Here is a 23859-nt window from a genome sequence, read left to right as displayed (position 1 = left end):
TGTCTTACCCCACCTTCGACTCCTGTGCACTTAGGCCAAGTGTGAGCTGCTCAGCCGTGTCTGACTCTTTGTGACCCCGTGGACTGTAGCCCACCAGGCTCCTCTGTCCGTGGAATTCTCCAGGCAAGAATCCTGGAGAGGGTGGCCGTTCCCTTCTCCAGTGCACCTAGTAGGTGTTCAGTAAATGTTGAATGAACCGCTCAGTTTCCCCTTGTCTGCCGCCCGGGGGACCTCGGGAGGCGCCACCCTTAGAGAGCTGGTGGGGAGAAAGCCCCCGCCCAGTTCCCGGCTGAAGCGGGGCGATCCGGCCCGAGGGCCGGGGGTCGGGCGAGGCGCAGCCCTGGAGGCGTGTCCTCCCGGGCCGGGCGCTGCCGCCCCGAGAGGCGGGCAGTTGGCCCGGCAGGGCCGCAGCGGCCGCAGAGGTCGGGCGGCCGCGAGCATGGAGAGGGAGCTGGAGGCGCTGGCCGCCCGGCCCGAGAGCCCGGGCGAGCCGCCCTTCCAGGCGCTGGTGGAGGCGGCGGGCGGCCGCGGGCAGGTGCTGCTGGTGGGCGAGCTATGGGAGCGCGAGCAGAGTCGCGCGCTGCTGTGGGACTTCGCCCGAGCGATGTTCCCGCCCCAACAAGCCGCCGGCAAGCCAGGCGGCGGGGCCGCCGAGGGCGCGGGGCCGGGAGCGCCGAGGGCGCCGAAAAGGCACGCGACCGGGGCGCGCGCCATCCGCTCGCCGCTCGTCTTCGTGCTGTGCCGCGCGTCGTCGCTGGCCGCCCGGGGGCCGCGGCGCCACCTGCGGGAGATGCTGCGGGATGTGCGAGGCCGGCGGCGGGCCGGCGCGGCGCTTGTCGGGGTGCTGGTGGCCGAGGCGGAGCCGGAGGACGCGGTGGCCCCGGAGCTGCGGCTGCTGGAGGCGCTGCTGCGCACTGTGTTCGGCCGCCAGGCGGGAGGCCCAGTGCAGGCGGCCGCCTACCGCCCTGGCCAGCCGGGTTCCAGCCTGGCGGTTCAGGCGGCCGCCTGCAGGGCCCTGCAAGCCGCCGGGCCCTGGCATCCAGGTGAGGGGGGCGCGAGGCCCGCGGGGCATGGGCGGGCGGCAGCTGGACATCGCACTGGGTGGGAACTCTTTAGGCCAGCGCCCCCCGCCCCCGCCTAGTGGTACCCGGAGGTAAACTGAGGCCGGGAGAGAGGCGGTGCCTAGCCCTAGACCTCCCAACTAGGGCGGAGCGGGCCCTGGGCAAGGGGCCGAGTCTGTGCCAGGCGGACCCTGAGTGTATGCGAAATACAGGGGCTTAGGAAAGCCAAGCAGAAGGCAGGGGAGGTTGGTAGAGAGAGGGCTGGACAGCGCTGGACAAAGATCTAGAAGTTTCTGGGAGGAGAAGGAGGGCGAGGAGACGGGAAAGCCTTGCGAAACGCCAGTTTAAAGGTGGGAGGAGCACAGGACTGGGACTAGGGTGTTTCTGGTGCTGGGAGCTTCTAGGACGCGCGCTGCTAGGGATGCGGAATGCGCTACGGGTGCGATGGTGAAGCGCCGTGGGGTCAAAGGAACAAGGCAAGGAATAAATGCGGGGCACTTGGAAGTTGGGGGAAAAGGATGTAAGGGACTGAGGCACAGGCTTTCCCAGTCCTTCTTGACTGCCCACCGCAGTATCTGCCTCTCTTCCTCCTAAGGAGAGGGGAGGGGAGTGGGGGTCTTTTCCCAGCCCCGGTGACTGCTGCCATCAGCGAAAGGGTGAGAATCTCCTCCATTCTGGTACACGAGGTCTTACAGAAGCTTTCCAGGGCCCCGAGATTAAAATACGGACGCTAAGTACAACTGGACCTGGCAAAGCTAGGAAGTGCCAGAGCGATCTTTGCACTTCTAGCATCCTTCGCCTACTCCTGTCTCCAGCATCTGCCACCCCCAAGCCTTCCAGCCTCTACCAACCCTTCTTGCTACAGAGTTTCTTAAGATAGAGGCTGTATTCTGCCTCCCTGGGCATTCGTGTGTTAACCCAGCAACTGGGTGATGCCAGACTTAACAGGGGTGGGGATGGGTCTCCTTTTCCAGCAAGGAGACCTGGTACCCCTGATGTCACAGGCTTCCCTGCCAACTTGGCCAGCCTAGGTGAAGACCATCCCTTTCAGCTGTAGAGCCTGTCCTAACCTCCCCCACCCCTTCCCACATCTATTCTGTTGAGTCTGTGAGAAAGCCAGCTAAATTTGAAACACAGTGTCTAGCATCCAGAAAGACATAAGAATGTCCCGAGGTGGATTGTCATTCAGATTGTTGCTGCCAGCACCTTTGCTGACCTGGCCCCATGGGGAAAATTTTCTGTTCCTTAGTGAGTTTGTGCCTAGAAAATTATCTGAGCCCTTAGTTTCTTAGCTATCTACTATTCCCAGGGAACAACTTTTTAATTCCCCAGAGCCAAGCTCGCTCTGGCCTCTACTTTTTTTTTAACATTGCAATTGCATGAAAAGTGTTTTCTTCCATCCTCCTTCTCCTCTCACCATTCAGAAGTGGACTTCTCCTCCAGAAAGCCTTCCCTGACCCACTCCCCTTCACAAATCAAACCCCAGGACCCGCTTCTGCTCTCCAAGCTCTTACCATGGTGGTTTCGTCACTTTCCCATGTGAATCACCACTGTATTCCCATTTCCCAACACCCTGCTCAGCACATAGAATCCTTGCCTCCTTTTAAACAGTAACACTTAAAATCTTTTAAAAGTTTGTGAGGGAATCATTCTCTATTGGATTAAAGTCAATTATACTTTCATCAAAACGTATTGAACATGAAACCTTTCATTAATGACTGAAGGTCATGGGTGTAATTATAACTCATTGTCCAGAAATTCCTTTCAGGTTTTTGTGGTAGGCTATGCCGTGGATTCATGCTGCTAAGGTTTTGCTAGTGATAGCAAAGTTTTCCAGTCTCTTCCCTCACTGTCTGGTGGCTATTCTTAGACTTTTAGGCTACCTGCCTCTTGCTAGTGGTTGTTTACTCGGTGTATGCTTAATACAGCTGTCTTTTGGTTGCAAAACTAAGGACCCACTCTTATTAAATTGGGTACAAATTAAGAGTAAATGGGCCCCACATAAAGAATCATAAATAAGGATTTTCTGTGTTTTGGCTCTCTGGAGTCCGTTTTAAAAACTTTGTTCCAGTTGACCTGATTGCAGATGGCTAGGGATCCCCAGATAACTGAGGTGATACTATAATAAGGAAACTCGAATCAACATGTAATTATTTTGTGTATGATTATCAAAAATGATTAATTCTATTCCTATTAAGAAATAGTTTGATGGCTTTTTCAAGAATAGTTGAATGGCCATCATTAAAAAATACAAATAATAAATGTTGAAGAGGGTTTGAAGAAATGGGAACCGCTCGCTACACAGTTGGTAGGAATGTAAAGTGGAGCAGCCACGATGGAAAACAGCATGGAGGTTCCTCAAAAAACTAAAAATAGAGTCTCCACGCGATCTGGCAGTCCCACTCCTGGTCATATATCCAAGGGAAGCCATAATTCAAAAAGGTACACCACCCCTACATTCATAGCAGCACTGTTTACAATAGCCAAATGTGGGAACAACCTGAGTGTCCATTGACAGATGGAGAGACAAAGAAGATGAGATATATACACAATGAAATGTTACTCAGCGTAACAAAGAATAAAATAGACATTTATATATATATATATAATGAAATACTACTCAGCCATAACAAAGAATGAAATAATGCCATTATATATATACAATGAAATATGACTCAGCCATAACAAAGTATGAAATAATGTCATTATATATATATAATGAAATATTACTGAGCCATAACAAAGTATGAAATAATGTCATTTTTATATATATATATAATGAAATATTACTCAGCCATAAAGAAGAATGAAATAATGTCATTCTCAGCAACATGGATAGCCTTAGAGATTATCTTACTGAGCGAATGAAGAAAGTCAGAAATATCATATGATATCACTTATATGTGGAATTTAAAATATGACACAAAAGAGCATATCTATGAAACAAACAGACTCACAGACATAGAGAGCAGACTTCTGTTTGCCAAGGAGGAAGGGTCATGCAGAAGGAAAGGATTGAGAGCTTGGGGTTAAAACTAGTATGTATAGGAGGGACACACAGCAAAGTCCTACTGTATAGCACTGGGAGCTATATTCAATATCCTTTGATAAACAGAAATGGAAAAGAATATATTTTTTAAATGTATAACTGAGTCCCTTTGTGGCACAGCATAAATTAGCACAACATTGTAAATCAACTATACTTCAATAAAATTTTAAAAACTTGTTTGAACTAAAAAATCGAGGGAGGAGGTTTATGGGTCCTTGAATTTTTTCTTTTGTGCTATATAATTATAATTAACTTCACATCGTTTTGGTTACTGTTGTTTCTCCAATATGGTACCTACATAGGGTTTCTGTGAAAATGAAATGAAGTAATATCAATATATATAAAAACAACTGGGTTTTTAAAGTTAAGTTTGAAAACCCTACCCCCTTTTGCAAATTAGAATCTTTTTTTTTCTTTTCTTTTTTTTTTTTTTAGTTAGTTGAAACTAGGGCAGTTGACAGCTGAAACTTTGGTTGCTGAACTGAAAATTCTCTCAGTTGCATCAGGAATCATCTGACCCATGGCCTCTGAGACTTTGTGTTCTTTCTAGCAGAAGGAGCCTGGGAGAGACCAGGCCTTCCAGCACTGCTGGCGTGCTTTTCCTGGGGTCCCTGGAGCCGAGGGAAGAACCCAGATACCAGCTCCCGCAGTGGTCCAGCTCAGGGTGAGTGTGTCGCCTTCTTGGACTCCTGGACCCTGAGGCGGGGGCGGGGGGGGGTGGGGGCGGTTGGGGTTACAGTCAGGTGCACACAGGGACAGGAGGGATGGAGTGGACCAACATCCAGGAAGGCGGGGAGTAGCAGGGTGGGGTGGGGTGGGGGCTCTAGCCCCAGGAGTCTCCGCCTAAGGAAGGCCGTGTGGGCGGGGCCGTAAGGCAGATGTCAGACTTGCCTGGTGGGGCACCTGGAGCCAAAAGCATTGTTCCCTGCCTTGCCCCACCCCCGCACCCCTGCCCACCCCCCCAAGGATCCTGGGAGGTTCCCCAGAACAAGTGACTTTTGAGCTAAGGGTTGGGGGATTTTCTTAGATGGAAATGGGAAAGCTTTGGAGAGGGAGCACTATGAACCAAGGCTTGACAGCATGATGTCAAGCTCAGAAAAGGGACCCCTGCCCAGAGGGCCGGGGTGTGAGACGCATAAGAGGACTGGTGAGGGCCAAGGCTGAAGAAGAGAGTCAGGACCAAATCAGGGCCCTGGGCCCAGGTCTCTCAGGAATAAGGAGCCACTGGCGACTTCTGAGCAAAGGCGTGCAGATTAGGATGTTAAAGAGGGGACTGGACTGCAGGAGCAGGGAGAGACCAGAGGCAGAGCCCAGCTAAGAGGGAACTGCACCCTGCTCGGGCGCTGGGGTCCCTGCCTCCGCAGGCTGTCACCCCAAGAGGCCCTGAAATTGCCTCCTCTCCCAGGCTCTCTCATTCATGGTGGCTGCTCCTTCCATCAGCAAGAGAATCTCCAGCCTCGTGTAACATAATGTAATCACAGGAGGGACAACCCGTCACCTTTGGCACAAACCGAAATCAATGGCCTGACTATCTCATCATATTCACAGGTCCCACCCGCACACAAAGGAGGGGATTATGCAGCATAAGTGCCCCAAGGAGTGGGAAACTTGCTGTCTTAGAATTCTGCCCACACAATCGAAAGCTTAAAAAATACAAAAGGAGAAACACAAATATTAAAAATCATTCGTTTAATTCCCTCACTCAAAGGTAACTATAATTTGGATAGACTACTCTGTCTCCTTAGCTACCTATTTATAGCACCTTGTACTATTTACATTTTAATAAATTCACTTCTATATAATAGATAAATCATCTGCAAAATGCATCACATATTTAAAATATTTAATTACAAAAATGTTGACTTCAATCTCTGCATCATCATTTTGGATGTATCTGGAAACTAAAGGGAAAGAAAGTGAAGGAATCATAAACAACTTTATGTAGATCTTGGATCACTTCCCTCTGTAGCATAGAACAGATTGTTTAGTCTCATGTAGAAGTGAATACATTAAGATGCAAATTGCATTTACAGACCATATGTATACGTTTATAATGCAGATCATAAACAGTAGATTATACATACGTACATATACTGTTTTAGAGTCTGCTTTCTTCATCAATAGCATAGTGTGACTGTGCAGTATTCCACAGCAACAATTACACATCAGCATCTTTCATCTTCTTTTTTCTTTGAGATAATCATAGATTCACACACAGTTGGAAGAGACCATGTAAAGAGTTTCTATGTACATCTTGCCCAGTTTTCCCCCATGGTAACTTCTTGCAAAACTGTAGGATAATATCGACAACCTGGATATGGACACTGAAACAATCCACAGGCCTTATTCATACACAAATGCAAGTAGAATTAAATATCCCTAATTCTAATTGCGTTTGTGCATGTGTTTAGTCTTAGGGAATTTGATACATCATTTTTAATGCCTGAATCCCATCATATGACTGAGTAAGCGATAGTTTACTCAGCCAATCCCTTTGTCAGACCTCATATCAATTAGGGTGCTCTCAGCTCCGGGTGAAGAAACCATGATGCAAACCAGTATCAACAGCCCAGGAATTCATTATTTCACCTAAAAGACAGTCTAGAGATGGAATCAGCTTCAGGGCTCATTGATTCAGGGGCCCAGCGACCCCATCAAGGACTCAGGCTCTTTCCTTCTCTCTGCCGGGCTGTCCGTGCCGTTTCATCGGTAGGCTGGTAGCAAGATGGCTGGAGCAGTTCCACTGCTGCTGGTGCTATGCTGCTGCTATATCGCTTTAGTCGTGTCCGACTCTTTGCAACCTCATGGACTGTAACCTGCCAGGCTCCTCTCTCTATGGGATTCTCCAGGCTAGAATACTGGAATGGGTTGCCGTGCCCTCCTCCAGGGGATCTTCCTGACCTAGGGATTGAGCTCAGTCTCCTGTCTCCTGCCCTGCAGGCAGATTCTTGACCGCTGAGTCACCACCACTGGGAATTCTAATTATTCCTAATTATTTCCTTAGGATAAAATCCTAGAAGTGGAATTGCTGGGTCAAAGGGTATGTACCTTTTTAAGGTTTTCGCTATGCATTTTGTTGGGTTTTTAAAGTAGATAGTTACTGGGGCCGACTTCTTCGCTTTCATTCCCAGCGTACCCACTCAGAAACTTTGTCCTCTGACTGGGTGATTCCTTCTCTTATGTTCCAGGTGACCTCCGGGACTCTGAGGAGGAGCTGGTACTGACGGCTGTATATCCCAATGGAGATTGCGAGGATCCCGGAGAGGGGTCAGAACCCTGTGACAGAATTGCCTCTGCTCCCACTGAGCCCGCTGGAGACTTGAGATGAAGGCTGGACCCCTGGCTGCCCCAGCTCTAACCTGCAGACTTGGAGCTGGCTCTTCTCACTGAGCTCCCCCTGCCTCCATGTTGACCTTGGAATGATGGTAACTACAAGGTCCCACCTGCCGGGGGCTGTTGCATTAACATGTTACCAGCCAGGCAGGGAGACTTACGAAGCTAAGTAGGGCCTAGGAAAATGTATCCTCTGGGAACCTGCAGCCCACCTTGCATCTGCTCATTCTCTGGTCACAGTGGGGTTATTATTTCTCTTTGTGCCTCGGTTTCTCTATGCCATTGAAACAGACAGCTATGGGCTTTGAGGTCCTGTGGTGCTGTGGCATCCTGTCGTTGTTTGCATGAGCATCCATCATTTCAAGAGCAGCTGGACCAGAAATCATCAGATCTGAGAGAGGAGCCCTGGACCTGTCACTCAACCTTTGGGGCTTCTAGTTTTCAAACACGTAGGAGTGCTACCAGCCCAGTGGCTCTCAACCAGGGGCCAGGCTACTGCTCCAGGCAGCATTGGAAACTGTTGTGTGTGTGTATTGGGAGAGTCACTGCGACTGTGGGGCACCCCTGGAATTTAGTGGGCACCTCATAATGTACAGGACAATCTCCAATGGTGCAAAATTGTTCCCTTAAAAAATGCCAGTTGTGGCAACTTTGAGAAACGCTGGGTGAGACTGTCTCCTCCCAGTCAAATTCTAGGAAGAGTCCCCAGAGCAGAGAGAATTAGATTTCCTGGGGCTTTGGCTCCCTGAGCAAGGCAGAATAAAGATGCACTGCCATCCTGGGGGCCTCTGGGGCCAGAGCGAAGATGGCCCATGATGCAGCCCCAGAGTATAAGTAGTTTTGCACATCTTTATTCTCCACGTTGACATTGACTTTCTGTGCCAAGTTCTTTGAGAATAAAGATGCTGGGAACTGACCATGTCACCAAACAGAAGGAAAGTTAGGGGTAGGAATTACAAGAGCATAGGATTTGTTTTGGATCTCAGATCTGGTCCTAACACAAGATCAAAGCTGATGAAGCCCAGAGGTACCAAGTTCCAGAATCCTTTTTGCTCTGCTTATGAGTCCATCGGAGTCAATGATGTTCCTTTAAAAGTCAGGAAGACCATCTGTGGTTACTCAGAGAGAAAACTCTGTATTACCTCCCTTGTCCTTCTCACCTGCCCCTGGAGAAATCCAGTCTTTAGAATGGCAAGGAGAGCTCTGATTTTCCCAAGTAGAAAGCACTATCTGTGGGAAGCAGCTAAATGCATTCATCCATGCATGATTCACTCAGCAGACATGCAGCTGTGACTGCTATTTGCCCAGCACTCTACAAGATGCTACATAACTTGTGTTAGTTATTTCAGCTCTTGCTATGATGGCAACCAAACATGGAATGGGAAACCTTCTGCTGCCCAGGAGCTCTTTGATGTTAAGGAGGAGCGCTTTCTGCTCCAGGCCTCCTGTTTATTCTATCAGGGAGCCTAATCCATATTCGACTTCCCAGGTGACACTAGCGGTAAAGACTCTGCCTGCCAATGCAGAAGAGGCAGGTTCTATCCCTGGGTCAGGAAGATGCCCTGGAGGAGGACACGGCAACCCACTCCAGTATTCTTGCCTGGAAAAAGTCCATGAACAGAGGAGGCTGGCAGGGTACAGCCAGAGGGTCAAAAAGAGCTGGACACGACTGCATGACTGAGCACACACACAGTCCTTATCAATGTGAGGGCAGGTAGGATGACAGGAAGGACTTCCCCATACACAAGAATGGATCAGTGAACTGCTGGTTTTGTTTTAAAACAAGGGGCCCCATTCCTTCAACCGTGGCCACCTCCTGGGAAGAGAGGAAGTGGGAGAGCAGCCCATGCCCCCTGTCACCCACGTCCTCCAGCCAGGCAAGCTGTTTGCCTGCACCGCCACTGCAAGCTGGATCCAGAGTTGCAGGCAGACCAATTTCTGCATCAGTATTATCTCGACTGAAGGCTAGGACTGCAGAGGGCTCTGCAGTATTTAGTGGGGCCCAGAATGGTGTGTCTCAGTTAATCCAGAGGGAGTTCAGACCAGTGCAGTCAGCAGAGATGCTGAGACTGCAGCCACTGTTATTGGTGCACTTGTGCAACAACAGGAGTGGCTGGTTCCAGTGCTGGTATTGGAACAGTCTTCGGCAGCCTCATCATTGATTATGCCAGAAACCCTTTTCTGAAGCAGCAACTATTCTCATATGCTATCCTGAATTTTTTTTTTTTTTTTTTTGCCAAACCACATGGCATGTGGGATCTTAGTTTCCAGACCAGGGATCGAACCCACACCCCCTGCACTTCAAGGCGGAGACTTTACCACTGGACTGCCAGGGAAGTCCCTGATGATTGCTTTCTTGAATTTTGTTTGCCATGTAACAGAAATTACTGCTTGAAATGTTGGCATTCATATTAATTATGGATGTAATTCTGTGTATCTTACTGTGACTCTGAAAACTGTAGTACTGGTGTCAGGGAAATGTACATTATTTCCAAAGTCATTTCGTTAACGATAAAAACTTTAAAAAATAAAAAGGAATTAAATAAAATGGGAAGGCTGGTAATTTTGAAGCTGCTATATATTTCTATTTCTCTGTTAACCTCTTTGTAATAATTTGATTGAAGTTTTTTTAATCTAGTGGGGGAGGTGGGAGCTTTATTTAAGTTGGGAAATTGTCTAAGACAGAAGTCACACGACAGCAGCCTCTGCTGTGTTTAAAAATCTTTTGTAGGGATTTCCCTGGCAGTCTAGTGGTTAAGAATCCACCTTCTAATGTAGGGGATGTGGGTTCAATCCAAAGTAAGATGGCAGCTGAGCCCACGCACTGCAAAAAAGAGTCTGCCACTACTGAGACCCGCAAGTGAGTCTGCAAGCCTCTGGTGTGAAGGGTGATTTGGTGATGTTCAGTCGCTTCAGTCATGTCTGACCCTTTGCAACCCCATGGACCGTAGCCCACCAGGCTCCTCTGTCCATGAGATTTCCCAGGCAAGAATACTGGAGTGGATACCATTCCCTTCTCCAGGAGATCTTCCAGACCCAGGGATCGAACCCAGGTCTCCTCCATCTTCTGCATTGTAGGTGGATTCTTTACCACCTAGCCACTGGGGAAGCCCAAAGGGTGGTTTACACATGATTTTTTCATTACCTTCAGTATTTGCTGTGAATAGTTGAAGAGAGCAGGTCTTTCTTTACTGAGCTTTGGGTTCTGCCTCCCAAATGTTAAATGGGACTGAGACCCACTTTTGCTTCCTTTGGGCAGGGTCTCCTCCTCTTCCCATCCCACAGTTCCTGCTTGGAAGCCCTGGCCTGCCTTCTCTGCCATCTCGAGAAATTGCTAAGACAGGCCCCATCCTTTCAGGAAGTATGGTTGCTGTCTTCTAGCAGACAGTAGAGTTGGGTACCAGAGGGATGCCCTTGATGGTGAGTCTCTTCGCAAGGTGCAAAGGTTGGGGTGGGCCTGTCTGAGGGGGCAATTAGAACAATGGTACCAGGAGCCATCAGCAAGGGGCCTCCGGTCAGGTCCCAGTGTGGACTCTTGGGGGCTAATCTTTCTAATATGGCCGTGGTTCTGACTTGAATCAAGAATTCCTAATAGCTAATAAAATCAGACCTCATTGCTGTCTAATCAAAAACAAAATGGATCTTCCCCTTTATTCTCATAAAATGTTTCTTGAAGGGACCTTTGAGAGCAGGGCATCAGGGTGAATGGCAGGGCCTCTGGAATCATCTGGTCTGAAAATCCCCCAGTCCTGGGCAGGGTGACATGTCCGCGACCACATTTGTTGGGATTGGAAAACCGGCAGCTGGAAAGTATCAGTAAACATTTAAAAGAGACTGCCTTTTCTTTAAAAGATAGCATTTAACTTGGTACTTATCAGGGTGTGTGTCTGCACACGCGAATGTTTAACAAGCCGAGACAGCCTAACGGAGTCTCAGAGAACCCTTTATACTATGTGCGTCACGGTTTCCTCTCAAAGCCTTTGTCTACAAGAGGACTCTGCACAGGGGTCCCTTGGTGATCAAACCACAGGCTTAAGGCAAAGTTGCAAAGGGGCCAGGGGCTGAGGCCCCCAAACCTGTGGTCTAAACAAGCCCCTCTCAGCCGGGACAGACCACCTAGGACCCCACGTGCCTGGAGAAGGTTGACGGTGGCCACGTTAACCTGAAAGCCATCCATGCTGTAGCAGATCCCCGCTGCAGGGCTGTTCCTGTGGTCAGGAGGCTGCACTTTGTCCTGTTTGGGAGGCAAACACAGCCCACACAGCGGAGGAAGCCAGTTGTTTAGGAGGAAGCCGCTTATTTTGTACTCGAGGCCTGTATAACCCCCTCGTGACATGGTTTTGTGTGTAAGTGGCTCAAGGATTGGGACAGAAGTGGAAGCTGCCCTGGGCAGCCTGCCACATTATTACATGTGGAAAGTTCAGGGGGAAACAGGGTACAAGGCAGGAGTGACGCCCAGAATCCCACATGTATCCCTGAAGCCTTTGGTCCCTGGGCCGGAACCCTCTGGTTGCCTTCAATCTGGGGCTGCCTAATTGGAGCAGGGGCTTCCCTAGTGGCTCTGTGGTAAAGAATTCGCCTGCATTGCAGGAGACATGGGTTTGATCCCTGGGTTGGGAGGAGCCCCTGGAGAAGGGTGTGGCTACCCACTCCAGTATTCTTGCCTGGAGAATTCCATGGACAGAGGAGCTGGTGGGCTACAGTCATGGGGTGGCAAAGAGTCAGACACGACTGACCTACTAACACACATATACAATATGGAGCAGAGGCAGAGACCAAGCCATGCTGTGGTTCACAGAGATCTTGGAATTCGACTCGGAGGGACCATGGGATGTGACTGGCTGGGCGCTGAGGCTGTCGTGGGACCAGGGCTTTGACAAGAGCGTGAATCTTGTCTGGCTTCCTCCCTGAGCTGCCCAGTCCCAGCCAGGCCTCCTGCTGCAAGTGCAGACCAGTGCATTTCCAAGACAGAAATTCAGATTTTAAGTCTTAAATCATGCTTGTGACTGTCCTGCTCTGCATTTATTTGGAGTAATTAGGTGCTGTGCTTAGTCCTTGTGACCAAGCCCTCATAAAGAGTCCCAGTGGCAGAAACCGGGCCTTTGTCTTGTCACAGGAGTTCTTTCTCTTCCTCACTGGTTGACAAGGTCTTCGCAGAGCAGGGTGTGGCCTCAGATCACTACCCCAACACCAGAAGGCCTCCAGCCTGACCACCCTGACCCTCCCCCGTCCGGGGCACTGTGCTCTCCAGAACTCCTAACTGCCACGGCGGTCACTCCCAGCCCCTTAACCCCAGAGAGAGGTGGGTATTGTGTTCAACTTTTGCCCCTGGTCTGGTCTGGCCCTGCCTGTGCCATCACCAAGGAGCAGCCATGACTATGAAGTAAGGCAAGGGGCCTGGCCCGAATCCAAGGGCAGAGGGACTGCGGCCTTTGGGTGCGTCTAGACCAGCTCGTCTCAGGAGAACCTACAGGCACACCTGTAGCTTTAGCTTTTCTAGTAGCCATATTGTAAAAAAGATCAAAAGAAACAGGGGAAATCATTTTAATAACATTTTATTTAGCTCAGTATGTCCAAAATAGTATCATTCCAACCGCATTTTTAATACATTTTAATGAGACATTTTGCGTCTTTGAAATCCCAGTGAGAATTTTACACTTCAGATAAGTTTTATTCATAATACTTACTCTATATTTAGATTTTATTAAATTTACAGTTGCAAAAATAGATTTACATCTTCAGATTGTTCCACATACACTTACAAATTGTCCAGTGACTGAACTGGGTGTCCGTTTTTAAATTTCAATGGAAAAAAATTGTAATTTAATTTAAAATCAGTTCCTGGGTTGCACAAGCCACATTTCAAGCGGCCACCTGGGGCTAGTAGCCATCAGCTAGAACAGCCAGAGTGCAGGAGACCTCTCCTGAGGGCACATTGTGACTCCTCCCACCCCTGGCCACTAGCCCAGAGCTGGCTCATCATCTTAGACCTTTCACTCTCTCAGCCACCCTAGCCCCTACTCCGGACCCTATACCCACCATGCCCTCTCCCTACACCCTTCCCCCACCCCACGAGGGGACAGTGGCTTCCAGCATCAGCTCGTCCATGGCAGACTTCCAGTTTCCCAAGATAGGCATTGCCTTCCTGGTCACTGTCCTTCGAGGAAAGAGACCCTAACATCTTCAATGGCTTCCAGGGTTCTCTCATGCTTTAGTCCATCCAGGCCAATTCCAGCCCCAGCCAGGCATTTCCCTCCAACGGAGGACCTACCCCCTGGAGGCCCAAGTCCCCATCTGCATTTCCCGTTTCTGCTCCATGAATAAGTGCTTTCAGTCAAAAAGCATGTGGCCTGCGGGCTGTACGTGAAGCAACCAGTAGCCATGTGACCAGTTTTACTGCCCGCTGTCCTCTGCCAAGCCCTTGATGACAGCACCTCCCGGCATGAGCCCGGCTGCCACGTAGGTGGACCCACCCCCGATACAGCAGAACTACTGTGCAACAGGGATCTGATCCCTGGTGTCCTGGAACCGACAGCGGCCCTTTGCACCTTATCACTCGGCAGCTTAGGAAGCAATCCCTGGCAGTCAGTGATTAAAGACACATGGCTGGAAAAGAGGGAGAAAGGAGAAAGGCAGAAAGAGAGAGGAAGGGAAAGAGAAAGACAGAGACAGGGACACAGAAAGAGACAGAGAGGCAGAGCCAGGCAAAGGGCACGTGCACGGAGGTCTTCTGAATATTTGCCTGTGTTTGCTGAGCTCATCACCTCTGTGGAGATCAAGATCACTCCCATGAAAAGTGGGTCTGACATGTACTCCAGTGTTCATCGCAGCACTGTTTACAATAGCCAGGACATGGAAGCAACCTAGATGTCCACTGGCAGACGAATGGATAAGGAAGCTGTGGTACATATACACAATAGAATATTACTCAGCCATTAAAAAGTATGCATTTGAATCAGTTCTAATGAGGTGGATGAAACTGGAGCCTATTATGCAGAGCAAAGTAAGTCAGAAAGAAAAACACCAATACAGTATATTAACAACATATATGGAATTTAGAAAGATGGTAACAATGACCCTATATGTGAGACAGCAGAAGAGACACAGATGTAAAGAACAGACTTTTGGACTCTGTGGGAGAAGGCGAGGGTGGGATGATTTGAAAGAATAGCACTGAAACATGTATATTACCATATGTGAAATAGACTGTCAGTCCAGGTTTGATGCATGAGACAGGGTGCTCAGGGCTGGTGCACTGGGATGACCCTGAGGGATGGGATGGGAGCGAGGTGGGAGGGGGGTTCAGGATGGGGAACATATGTACACCCGTGGCTGATTCATGTCAATGTATGGCAAAAACCACCACAATACTGTAAAGTAATTAGCCTCCAATTAAAGTAAATAAATTTTTAAAAAAGAAAAGTGGATCTGCCACCCTCACCTCAGCCACCAGCACTTGTCTTTGGCAGCCCCAGGGGGCCACTTGAAAGGTGGCTAGTGCAACCCAGGAACTGATTTTAAATTAAATTAAAATTTTATTTCATTGAAATTTAAAAACCGACACCCAATTCAGTCATCGGACAACGCTTAAGTATATGTGTCTAATACGTCTAAGTAGAGGAGCTATCCCTTGAGTTCTGCCCCTGCCCTTGATTGGAGTGGATGGTGTCCTTTGGTGGTGTTCGTTTTAAATCCCTGGCGGGAGAACTAAGATCCCGCATTCCAGGTGACAAGGCCAAAAATAGATAAGTAGATTCAATTCGCTTAAAATATCTGTTGTAAAACTCAATAAATCAATAATTTTTTTTTTTTTTAAAGAAAAAGTTCCAGGGCTTCCACTAGAGTGGGCAGGGCTTCCATCCGTGGTTGGGGAACTACGATCCCGCATGCCAAACGGAGGCCCCCCAAAAAAATTTTTTTTCAAAAAACCCCGAATTTTTAAAAAAGTAGCGGGGGGTGGGGAGGTGGAAAGCAATCAAATCCAGTTCTTCACAGGAGGACCGGGCCCTCCGAAGACCCAGGATTTAAATGCCAGAAGGCTTACGGACTGGGCGGGGGCGGAGGGGAGGCTGGGGCAGCGGATAGACGGTGCTCGCTTTGGAGAGCTCGCCCCTTCCCATTTTCTCCGCCTTCTGGGAGGCGCTGCAACCACTAGAGGGCGCTGCGCGGGCCACGGAGATGCTCCCGCTACGCTTCGGACTGAATCCTGCTCCAGGTGGGTATGAAAGTGAAAGTGAAAGTCGCTCGGTAGTGTCGGACTCTGCGACCCCATGGACTATACCGTCCATGGAATTCTCCAGGCCAGAATACTGGAATGTGGGTAGCCTTTCCCTTCTCCAGGGAATCTTCCCAAACCAGGGATCGAACGGGGATCTCCTGCATTGCAGGCGGATTCTTTACCCACTGAGCTTCAGGGAAGCACCAAGGTGGGTATATGTGCAAATAAAAATCAGAATCATGGTTTCCTCCTTTCACTCTGACAGAGACCCCGGCCCAGCCCATACGAGTGTGAGACAACAACTGACCTCGTTGGGGCTTTGAGATCTTTTGTGTTACCCCTAAATCTGGAGGGAGATTGTTGTTTTATGAACAGAGCACTGGGTAAGAATCCTTTCTGTGGTCTTGCTGTGTCCTTTGAAAAGAAATCACTTTAGAGTCTTGGAGAGGCAGGGGTTTCTAAGATATAGGTCTGAGTTCTACCCTTGTGCCATTGGTCTAATAAACATTTATTGATCATCTGTTACCTGCGTGACCCTGTGCTAGTTACCATAGGGGACACAGATGAATGAGATGTGGCTGTGCCCTTGAGTAGTTCCTTGTCTACTTGGAACATAGGCAAGGAGATAAGATTATAGCTGTGTGGGGTAAAGGCTGTAAGGGGACACATCATAAGGTGGTCATGGAAGGCTTCCTGGAGGAGGTGTGGCTTGACTGGAACTCAGGACAAGTCTGATTAGCTGGGTATGAGAAGGAGAAGGCCTTGAAGGTAGAAGGGCGGTCAGAGACAAGGTGCACGGCTGCACAGCTGCTCAGGATGGCAGGAGTGTGGCCCACAGGGCAGAGGAGTGGGGCATGCAGGTGGAGGGTAAGCAGGGTTGGGTGAAAGTCCTGGAGGAGCTCGGAGGAGAGAGTCCCTGTCTTCCTTGTTTTGAGTAGTGCTCCAGGCTGGCTGTGAAGAATGGCCCGCAGAATTGTGAGATGGTGAGCAGGAAGTCAAGGCTGTTGGGAGCTGCTGCAGCGAAAAAAGAAGAGGGGAAATTTATTTTTCTTATAAATACAAGTTTATACCTTTCTACCCTCTTCACCCATTTCACCCAAGTTACCAACTTTAAAAATTCCAAGGATTTCACAAAAAATTCTGGTTTCTGGTTTTTCTTGGAAAAAAGTCATAAGCCCTCATGACAGTAGCCCGCATCTTGGCCGACCACCACAGTAGGAGCAAGCAGCCACTGCTCTCTTTAAATGGGGTGGGCAAGCATTCGCAATCGCTCAGTCCAACTCTTTTCGACCTTTGGACTGCAGCTTGCCAGGCTCCTCTGTCCATGGGAGTTTTGAGGCAAGAATACTGGAGTGGGTTGCCATTTTCCTCCTCCAGGGGATCTTCTTGACCCAGAGATTGAACCTGTGTCTCCTGTGTCTCCTGTATTGCAGGTGGATTCTTTACCCACAGAGCCATCAGGAAAGCCCTGAATTGGGGCATCACTCTTCACTTTGTCCCAGTCGCCGCTACCCCCTACTGCCCCTCACACACTAGTATCAGTTTCCATGCACTATCCTGCTGAGCCGGTATTTTCTTACACTAGACATGCTTCACTCATTTCCACTACCTGTTAGCGTTTGTATCTGATTCTTTTAGGACTTTGGGGCACACAAGAGTCTTTATGTGAGTGATCAGTCAGAGTACTGATCAGTACTCAGCCTGTTTGTTTTTCATGCACACTTCTGAGGGCAGTGCCTTTTAATCTGAGCTAGATTCTTCAAAAGTGTTTAATAATTACATTTAATATATTTTAACACATAGCTTTAAGAATACTAATTTTTTTTAGTTGATGACACTCAAGTGTGTCATCAATCAAATTTTATTTCCAGTGAGAAACAATGGTTTGTGGAACTAGGTTAAACTGTTTTGAAAAGGCCTCAGAAATAAGCTTTAGTAATAACTAGCCTGTTGAAGACTAGCTTGATAGTGCGAGGCTAGAAGCTTTAAAATGCCACCATTTGTCACTCATGTTTGTCAAGACTTTCTCAGTACTGACTATTGAAGTAAATTGTCTACTAAAGCTGGAATAAAACCGCGGATGGCGATCATAACTGCCATTTCAAATCAGATATACTAAAAAACAGGAACCCGCTGCTATGGAGGCTGAGAGGAACTGGGCAGAGGGAAGGCAACAACGACATTTTTTTTCCTTTGGAACACTTTTCACTGTATATCTTTGTATATTTCTGATTTTTAAACCATTTACAATATTCACTATTCCAAATGTAAATTAAAACTTTCCTTGTTCAACTTTATGATAAACCAGTGATTACTTAGGCATTCACTGTGATACGATAATAGAGCACTGATGTGAGAATTTCTTTTAAAGCTGGGCTCCACTTTTTAAAATTTTTGAAAATCACTTTTCTAAGAAAATGCTGTTTGCACTACCCAGACCCTCAAAGGCTTGGCTGGGGGGCGCTTCAGGGAGACCGCCCAGGCAGCAGGTGGCGCTGCCAACACCGCGAGCAACCTCCCCTCAACCTCCCTTTTCTCATCAATGGCGGGTGACGGTGGGGTCCTTTTTCTAGGGGTGGCTATTCTGAAGCCTGACCCCAGGTGCGGACGCGAGTTCCTGTCCCCGTGGGAGCTGTGGCCTCGAGGAGGGTTAGAGAAGACCATGGAGCTCTTCGTGCACCCCCATCCCGCGCGAGGCGGGGCGGCAGCGGCGGCCCGGGGAGACACTGGCCCAGGGGGCAGAATTCGCGCCGGGCGGCAGGCGGCGTCGCGGGCAGCTCCGGGGCGGGCAGGGTCCTGGGTGAGAAGTGAGCCGGCGGCCTGAGACGGCGACTGACTCGAGCAGGGCACCGGGGGGAGCCAGGAGGCTCGGCGAAGCGAGCGGGCCCTGAGCTGACAGATACACCGCGCGGCCCGGGCGGCAAGCGAGCGGGCGGGCGAGTGCGGGGCGCAGCCATGATCACTTCGGCCGGTGAGTGGGGCCGCCGCCGGCGCCGCCAGGGAGGAGCCGCCACGCCGGCTTTTAGCTGAGTCAGGGCCGGTGACTGGGCACCTCGGCGGAGGCGCGGCGCGCCTCGCTGTCCGAAGCCCACCTCCGGGCGGGAGCTGGCCGTGCGGCCCGGCCTCTCCGAGGGGGGCCCCGCGACCACCTCCGGCTCGGGGGGAAAATCGCGCTGAGTGGACCGGCTCGTCGTCCCTCCCTAGCCACTCCCCCCGACCCGTGCCCGCACCCTAGGGGCTTCCCGGGCCGGTCTGCGACCCCAACGGCTTTTCCTTAATTCCCTCCCTCCCGAGGTTGAGCGTGTGGGGCCGTCCGATCCCAGCCCTTTCTGGCGGGTGGTTAGGGTGGGATGGTTCCCTCTGTGCAGCCGGACAGTAAGGCAGCCCATGCTACACAGTACTTCCCGACCTGACCCAGCTCTTATCTTCTTTGGAGTGAAATCTAAATTAAACGAGGGCTGGGGCAGGTCGTTTCTGAGTTTATTCCAAGGATATTTTAATTAGGCACCCCGAGAACTTTTCCTGTGTACTGAGAATCAGCCTAAGGTTTTGAGGCTGGATGCGCGGTAACTCTGCTACCTTGAAGAAGGAACTCCTGGGTGTGCGGGCGGGTTTCCTCTACTTAACCCTTGAGCGCGTGGATTCGTGGAATGACGTTTGCAGTGGTATCAGCTCCGAAGTCAGTTTTCAAGTGGAGATTTTTAAGCCCCTCACTACAGATCGATCTGCACAAAGTTGTCCACAGTCTTGGTGCCTTTTTTTTTTTTTTGCCGGCTCACAGACCTTTTTCTCGTCCTGATTTACTCTACACTTGTCCCGCAAGTGTTTTGTTGTAAACAAACTGATGATCAGAAGACAGTGACTTGCACTTTTAAGGAACTTGTGTTTCTAAAGATTGCTTAAATTGGCGGGACCCTGGAAGGCATAATTTTACACTTGAAGAAATGCCACCGGTACATAGACTTTTGTTTTAGTTCAGTATAAGTAAAAGCTTTTCCAGTCACAATTCTGTAAAGATAAAATTAGCATTAAATTTCTTACCACTTGTAAATGTAGGACTCATTATTTTTCAGATTCATCTTCTTAGCCCAAAGTACCTTCATCTCTTGCCTGGGTTGCTTTGAGAGCCCTAAGATTCTGTTTTTCCAACATTACCTCCATATAGTTTATTCTTCTTGTTGTAGTCAGAGTATTCTTTCTTAAACTTTAATCACATAATATTCTTTTGCTTAAAATCCTTCAGTGCTCTCTGTTGTGTTTATAATAAAATACAAGTTTAAAGACCTACATGATTTGATTCCTGCTTTGTCTTGTACTACTCTTTTCTTCGGTTTTACATAATCATACTGGCCTTTCTGTTCCTTGAATATGTCAGTTTCTTTCCTATGGGCCCTGTCACATTCTCTTCCCCCTTTCTAAACTCTTCTTCCTCAAGTTTTCCCTTAGCTTCTCAGTCCTTAGTTTCTGATCACATTTTAGTCTTTCCTGATCATCCTATTAAAACATGCTGGGTCTCTCCCCCTGATCCATCCCCTTCCTTCATTACAGTCCTGTAATTACTTTGTTTACTTACCTGACTACTGTCTTTCTGTCTGTGGTAGAATTTTGGGCGGGAAACCTTTCATAATTCCTAAAACTGCCAAGCAGATGGCAGAACTTCAAAAGTGTATCTCGAATGAAGAAATCAGTTAACTAATCGAATCAATAAATCAGTCACTAGAGTATTTGAAGTAGAGGCTAAAAAGAAAACACTTGTATGGAACTTAATAGAATTTAAACCTGATGATTTCTGAAGTCCTGCTCTGAGGCTCAGTGATGGTAGAATAGTACTTATTTTGTTACTCATTGGTTACATTTACAGGATTACTTAATCAGCTTCTGCTCCAAACCTTTTTGTCACCTGATTTCCTGTTCTTTGGCTGGCTGTGGTTTAGGATCTGTCCCTGGTGCTAAAGAGAAGCTAACAGGTTCCAGTTTGAATTAGTCGGTTTATTTGTTCATTTATGGTCTAGGCACTTGCAGGACACTACAAACACAGTGGTGAATAAAAGGTCAGCATGTACTGTTAAGTTTTTCGAGAGTTTTGGCTGTGAAAGGGAGTGGAGAGAGAGAGATAGGGGGTTATTAAAAGGGAGATGTTAGAATGAAATTCTTTGAGGCAACTGTTTGAACTTCAGGCTGTGTCTTCTGGAGCATAGCTTCATGTTTATGAATAATATGCTATTTTAAATAATGCTATAAGTTGATACAGCAACTTAGATAGTACTTGCTGACTTCGTATTACGGCACAGGAGATTTTTTAGCATCCTGAAACCTTTCCCATTCCCCAGTGCACCCATCCCCCATCTAAAGGTGAGTTCTCCTGCTTTTAAGATGGGAAATATTTGTGTATGAAGTGTAGGTATTTGATTTCATTGTGTTCCATGGACAATGGCAGCATTTCTAAGCCAGGACAACCATGTAACACGTTAGTCATAAGTGAAACCAAACAGGAGAGTGTACAAAAATTTTCATCACGTCTTTTGGTAAAAGCAGTTCAGGCATACTGTTGATTGTTGATAAGGGAATGGGTAGCATTTTTAGTATTTTGATAAAGCGTTCTGCTGTTTACCATCTGTTCCAGATTTAAGGCACTCTTCTCTATTAGCTCTTCATTGTCACTAGTTCCCAATCTCCCCCCACCCCCCACATTGGATTCTTTAATCTGTTTTCTCTTCATGCTTTCAATTCAGCCTCTCTCTTCTGAATTTGTTATACCAACCTATAGCACCAAGAGGTTCCTTTTATTTGCATTTAAAGTTTTAGAATAGTAATATGCCCTAGCTAGAACCATGGCATAGTTTCCTTCGCTGAATTTTGTGTCTTTTCCCATATGACTCTTTAAAGACTCCTGAAGCTGTTTGGCAAACCTACACTTAACACTTAGAAATGACTACATCTACTAAGGAAAGTTGCCTTGACACTTTTTGTATCAGCTTACAGTTTCAACTCACTGTTGCAGAATGATTTTTAGGACCTACATGGAAAACATCTGAGAAACATTTTAGTTTCCTTTATGGTTCAAGGACAATAATTTCCCACTTTTTTTCCCCCCTTAATAATCCCTTTGATATGTGACTGTATTTCAGGGTGCATTTTTGGGAGAGAACAGTTATTTCCTCTACTCTTCACTGTTGGTGCCAACACCTCAGGCTCGCATGAGGATTGCTTTGCTTCAGTAACATGTCAGAACAAGTGAGATTGCTCATCATTTAGCGAAACCTTGTAGGTTACTTGTAATACAACAGAGGTGCCTTAATATAAGCATCTTGAAATAGTCAAATTATTTTACTCCATTGAGTTGACAAGTAAATATTCCTGCTTCTGTAAATAATTTTATGACTCTTGGTTTATTTCGTGTGAATAATTTTATTCTAAAATTGTGTAGGCAAGTTTCTCATTTTGGTCAGTCAATTAGGCCAGTGATTCTCAAACTATAATGAATATCAGTATTGTAAGGAAGGCTTGTGGCCCCATTACTGGACCCCACCCCCACAATTTTTGATTCACTAGATCTGTAATGGGGCCAAGAATTTTTATTTTTAACAAGTTCCCAGGTAATGTTTGTACCAATTGATCCAGGAGCCATACTTTGAAAACTGTTGAATTAGGCACATAATGTGATATATGTGGTATCGTGAGAGTTTGATAACAGTTAACTCTTGAACTTTGAAATAGAAACTTTTTGGCTTTAAAGAAAAATAATCATTCCTATAATGAAGTCACCCCTCAAAAAATGCTTATTTTCCAACTGTGATATATTTTTCATTAAGCATTAGTTTATCTTAGCATATATATTGCATAATCACAATATATAGCCTCCCTGGTGGCTTAGTTGGTAAAGAATCTGCCTGCAATGCAGGAGACCCCAGTTCGATCCTTGGGTTTGGAAGATGGCAACCCACTTCAGTATTTTTTCTTGGGGAATCCCATAGATAGAGGAGCTTGGCGGGCTACAGTCTATCAGGTCACAAGAGTTGGACACAGCTGAGCAACTAAATTAATCACAGTCTACCTTTTGTCTTGTAGCTGGAATTATTTCTCTTCTGGATGAAGAAGAACCACAGCTTAAGGTATGAGTTGAAGAAAATTAACTGGGCTTAATATTTGTGCTTTGAAACTGTTTGGCTATATTGATATTTGTGTATATTCCATCATTTAAAATAGCATCGTACCCAGTCTATAACCACTCATTGAAATCTAGACCCAGAAGACAGTGTTTTGGCAACAACAGTTGGTTTTCCCTAGAGTTTAGCAAAGCTGAGGCAAATAAATCTCAGTATGGTACCTAGAAACCAACCCCCCTCCAATTTTCTATATCAACAGAAATCACATATTTTAAAACTTTTTTCATACGACAAGAATTTTAAATATACTTTAGTTGGCTCTAGGCACCTGAATTCATTTATATCCAAACCAGCAACCTAGAGTCAATCTTACACATACTGTCAAAGAATAAAAATGTTCAGTATGATAAGGAGTGACATTATATGGCTAGTCTCATGTTCTATGACTGAAAACAGAAAGGAAGTATGCAAGCCAAAGAGAAAATGTAAGTTAGTTGGTAAACTTTTATATTTGTCATAGATTAAAACTTTTAGTAAATATGACTTAAAATTTGGCCATTGATTTGTTTGCCTTTTTTTTTTTAAGGAAATATAATGATAAGCCTGTCTCAAAATCAAATTTTGGTTTTATTTTCTACAGGAATTTGCACTACACAAATTGAATGCAGTTGTCAATGACTTCTGGGCAGAAATTTCTGAGTCTGTAGACAAAATGTAAGAATTTGTTTCTATTAATTGGAATAAAGTAGATCAACCTTAATTATCCGTGGATGTGGGTCTTGTGATTTATAAATTCATTTAGAAATTTGCTGCCACTAAATTGTGACTTGAGTATATAGATTTGGAATTTTTAAAGAGAACCACAGTTTGAACTAGGCCTATACTTCCTAATTTCTTTCAGAGAAGTTTTGTATGAAGATGAAGGGTTCCGGAGTCGGCAGTTTGCGGCCTTAGTGGCATCTAAAGTATTTTATCACCTGGGGGCTTTTGAGGAGTCTCTGAATTATGCACTTGGAGCAGGTGACCTCTTCAATGTCAATGATAACTCTGAATATGTGGAAACTATTATAGGTAATTATCTTCCATCTAGTA

The 23859-nt window shown here is 47.2% G+C and overlaps 2 protein-coding genes across 4 annotated transcripts in view; both read left to right on the top strand.

Annotated features, from left to right (window-relative positions):
- The first annotated feature begins 408 nt into the window (after window positions 1–408).
- Window positions 409–9985, top strand: C2H2orf72 (chromosome 2 C2orf72 homolog). Of its 3 annotated transcripts, XM_070379841.1 has the most exons (4): window positions 409–1043; window positions 4661–4774; window positions 7115–7150; window positions 7299–7436. In XM_070379841.1, exons 1-3 carry the CDS (start codon window positions 440–442, stop codon window positions 7117–7119), a joined length of 723 nt encoding a protein of 240 aa, XP_070235942.1. In that variant the 5' UTR covers window positions 409–439; the 3' UTR covers window positions 7120–7150; window positions 7299–7436. The 3 variants fall into 3 exon arrangements, with proteins under 3 accessions (XP_070235942.1, XP_070235933.1, XP_070235925.1); XM_070379832.1 differs by lacking the exon at window positions 7115–7150 and having other exon boundaries at window positions 4664–4774; window positions 7299–9985; XM_070379824.1 differs by lacking the exon at window positions 7115–7150 and having other exon boundaries at window positions 7299–9985.
- Window positions 9986–18455: 8470 nt separating this feature from the next.
- Window positions 18456–23859, top strand: part of PSMD1 (proteasome 26S subunit, non-ATPase 1) — an 81641-nt gene continuing 76237 nt past the window's right edge. The window contains exons 1-4 of the mRNA XM_070385302.1: window positions 18456–18632; window positions 22730–22773; window positions 23408–23481; window positions 23669–23838. Coding sequence (XP_070241403.1) covers window positions 18617–18632; window positions 22730–22773; window positions 23408–23481; window positions 23669–23838 — 304 coding nt within the window. The 5' untranslated portion in view covers window positions 18456–18616. The remainder of the gene's footprint in view (window positions 18633–22729; window positions 22774–23407; window positions 23482–23668; window positions 23839–23859) is intronic.

The sequence above is a fragment of the Bos mutus genome, chromosome 2, assembly GCF_027580195.1.
Source record: "Bos mutus isolate GX-2022 chromosome 2, NWIPB_WYAK_1.1, whole genome shotgun sequence".
NCBI classification, from domain to species: Eukaryota; Metazoa; Chordata; class Mammalia; order Artiodactyla; family Bovidae; genus Bos; species Bos mutus.
This window is presented reverse-complemented; position numbering and strand designations above follow the sequence as displayed.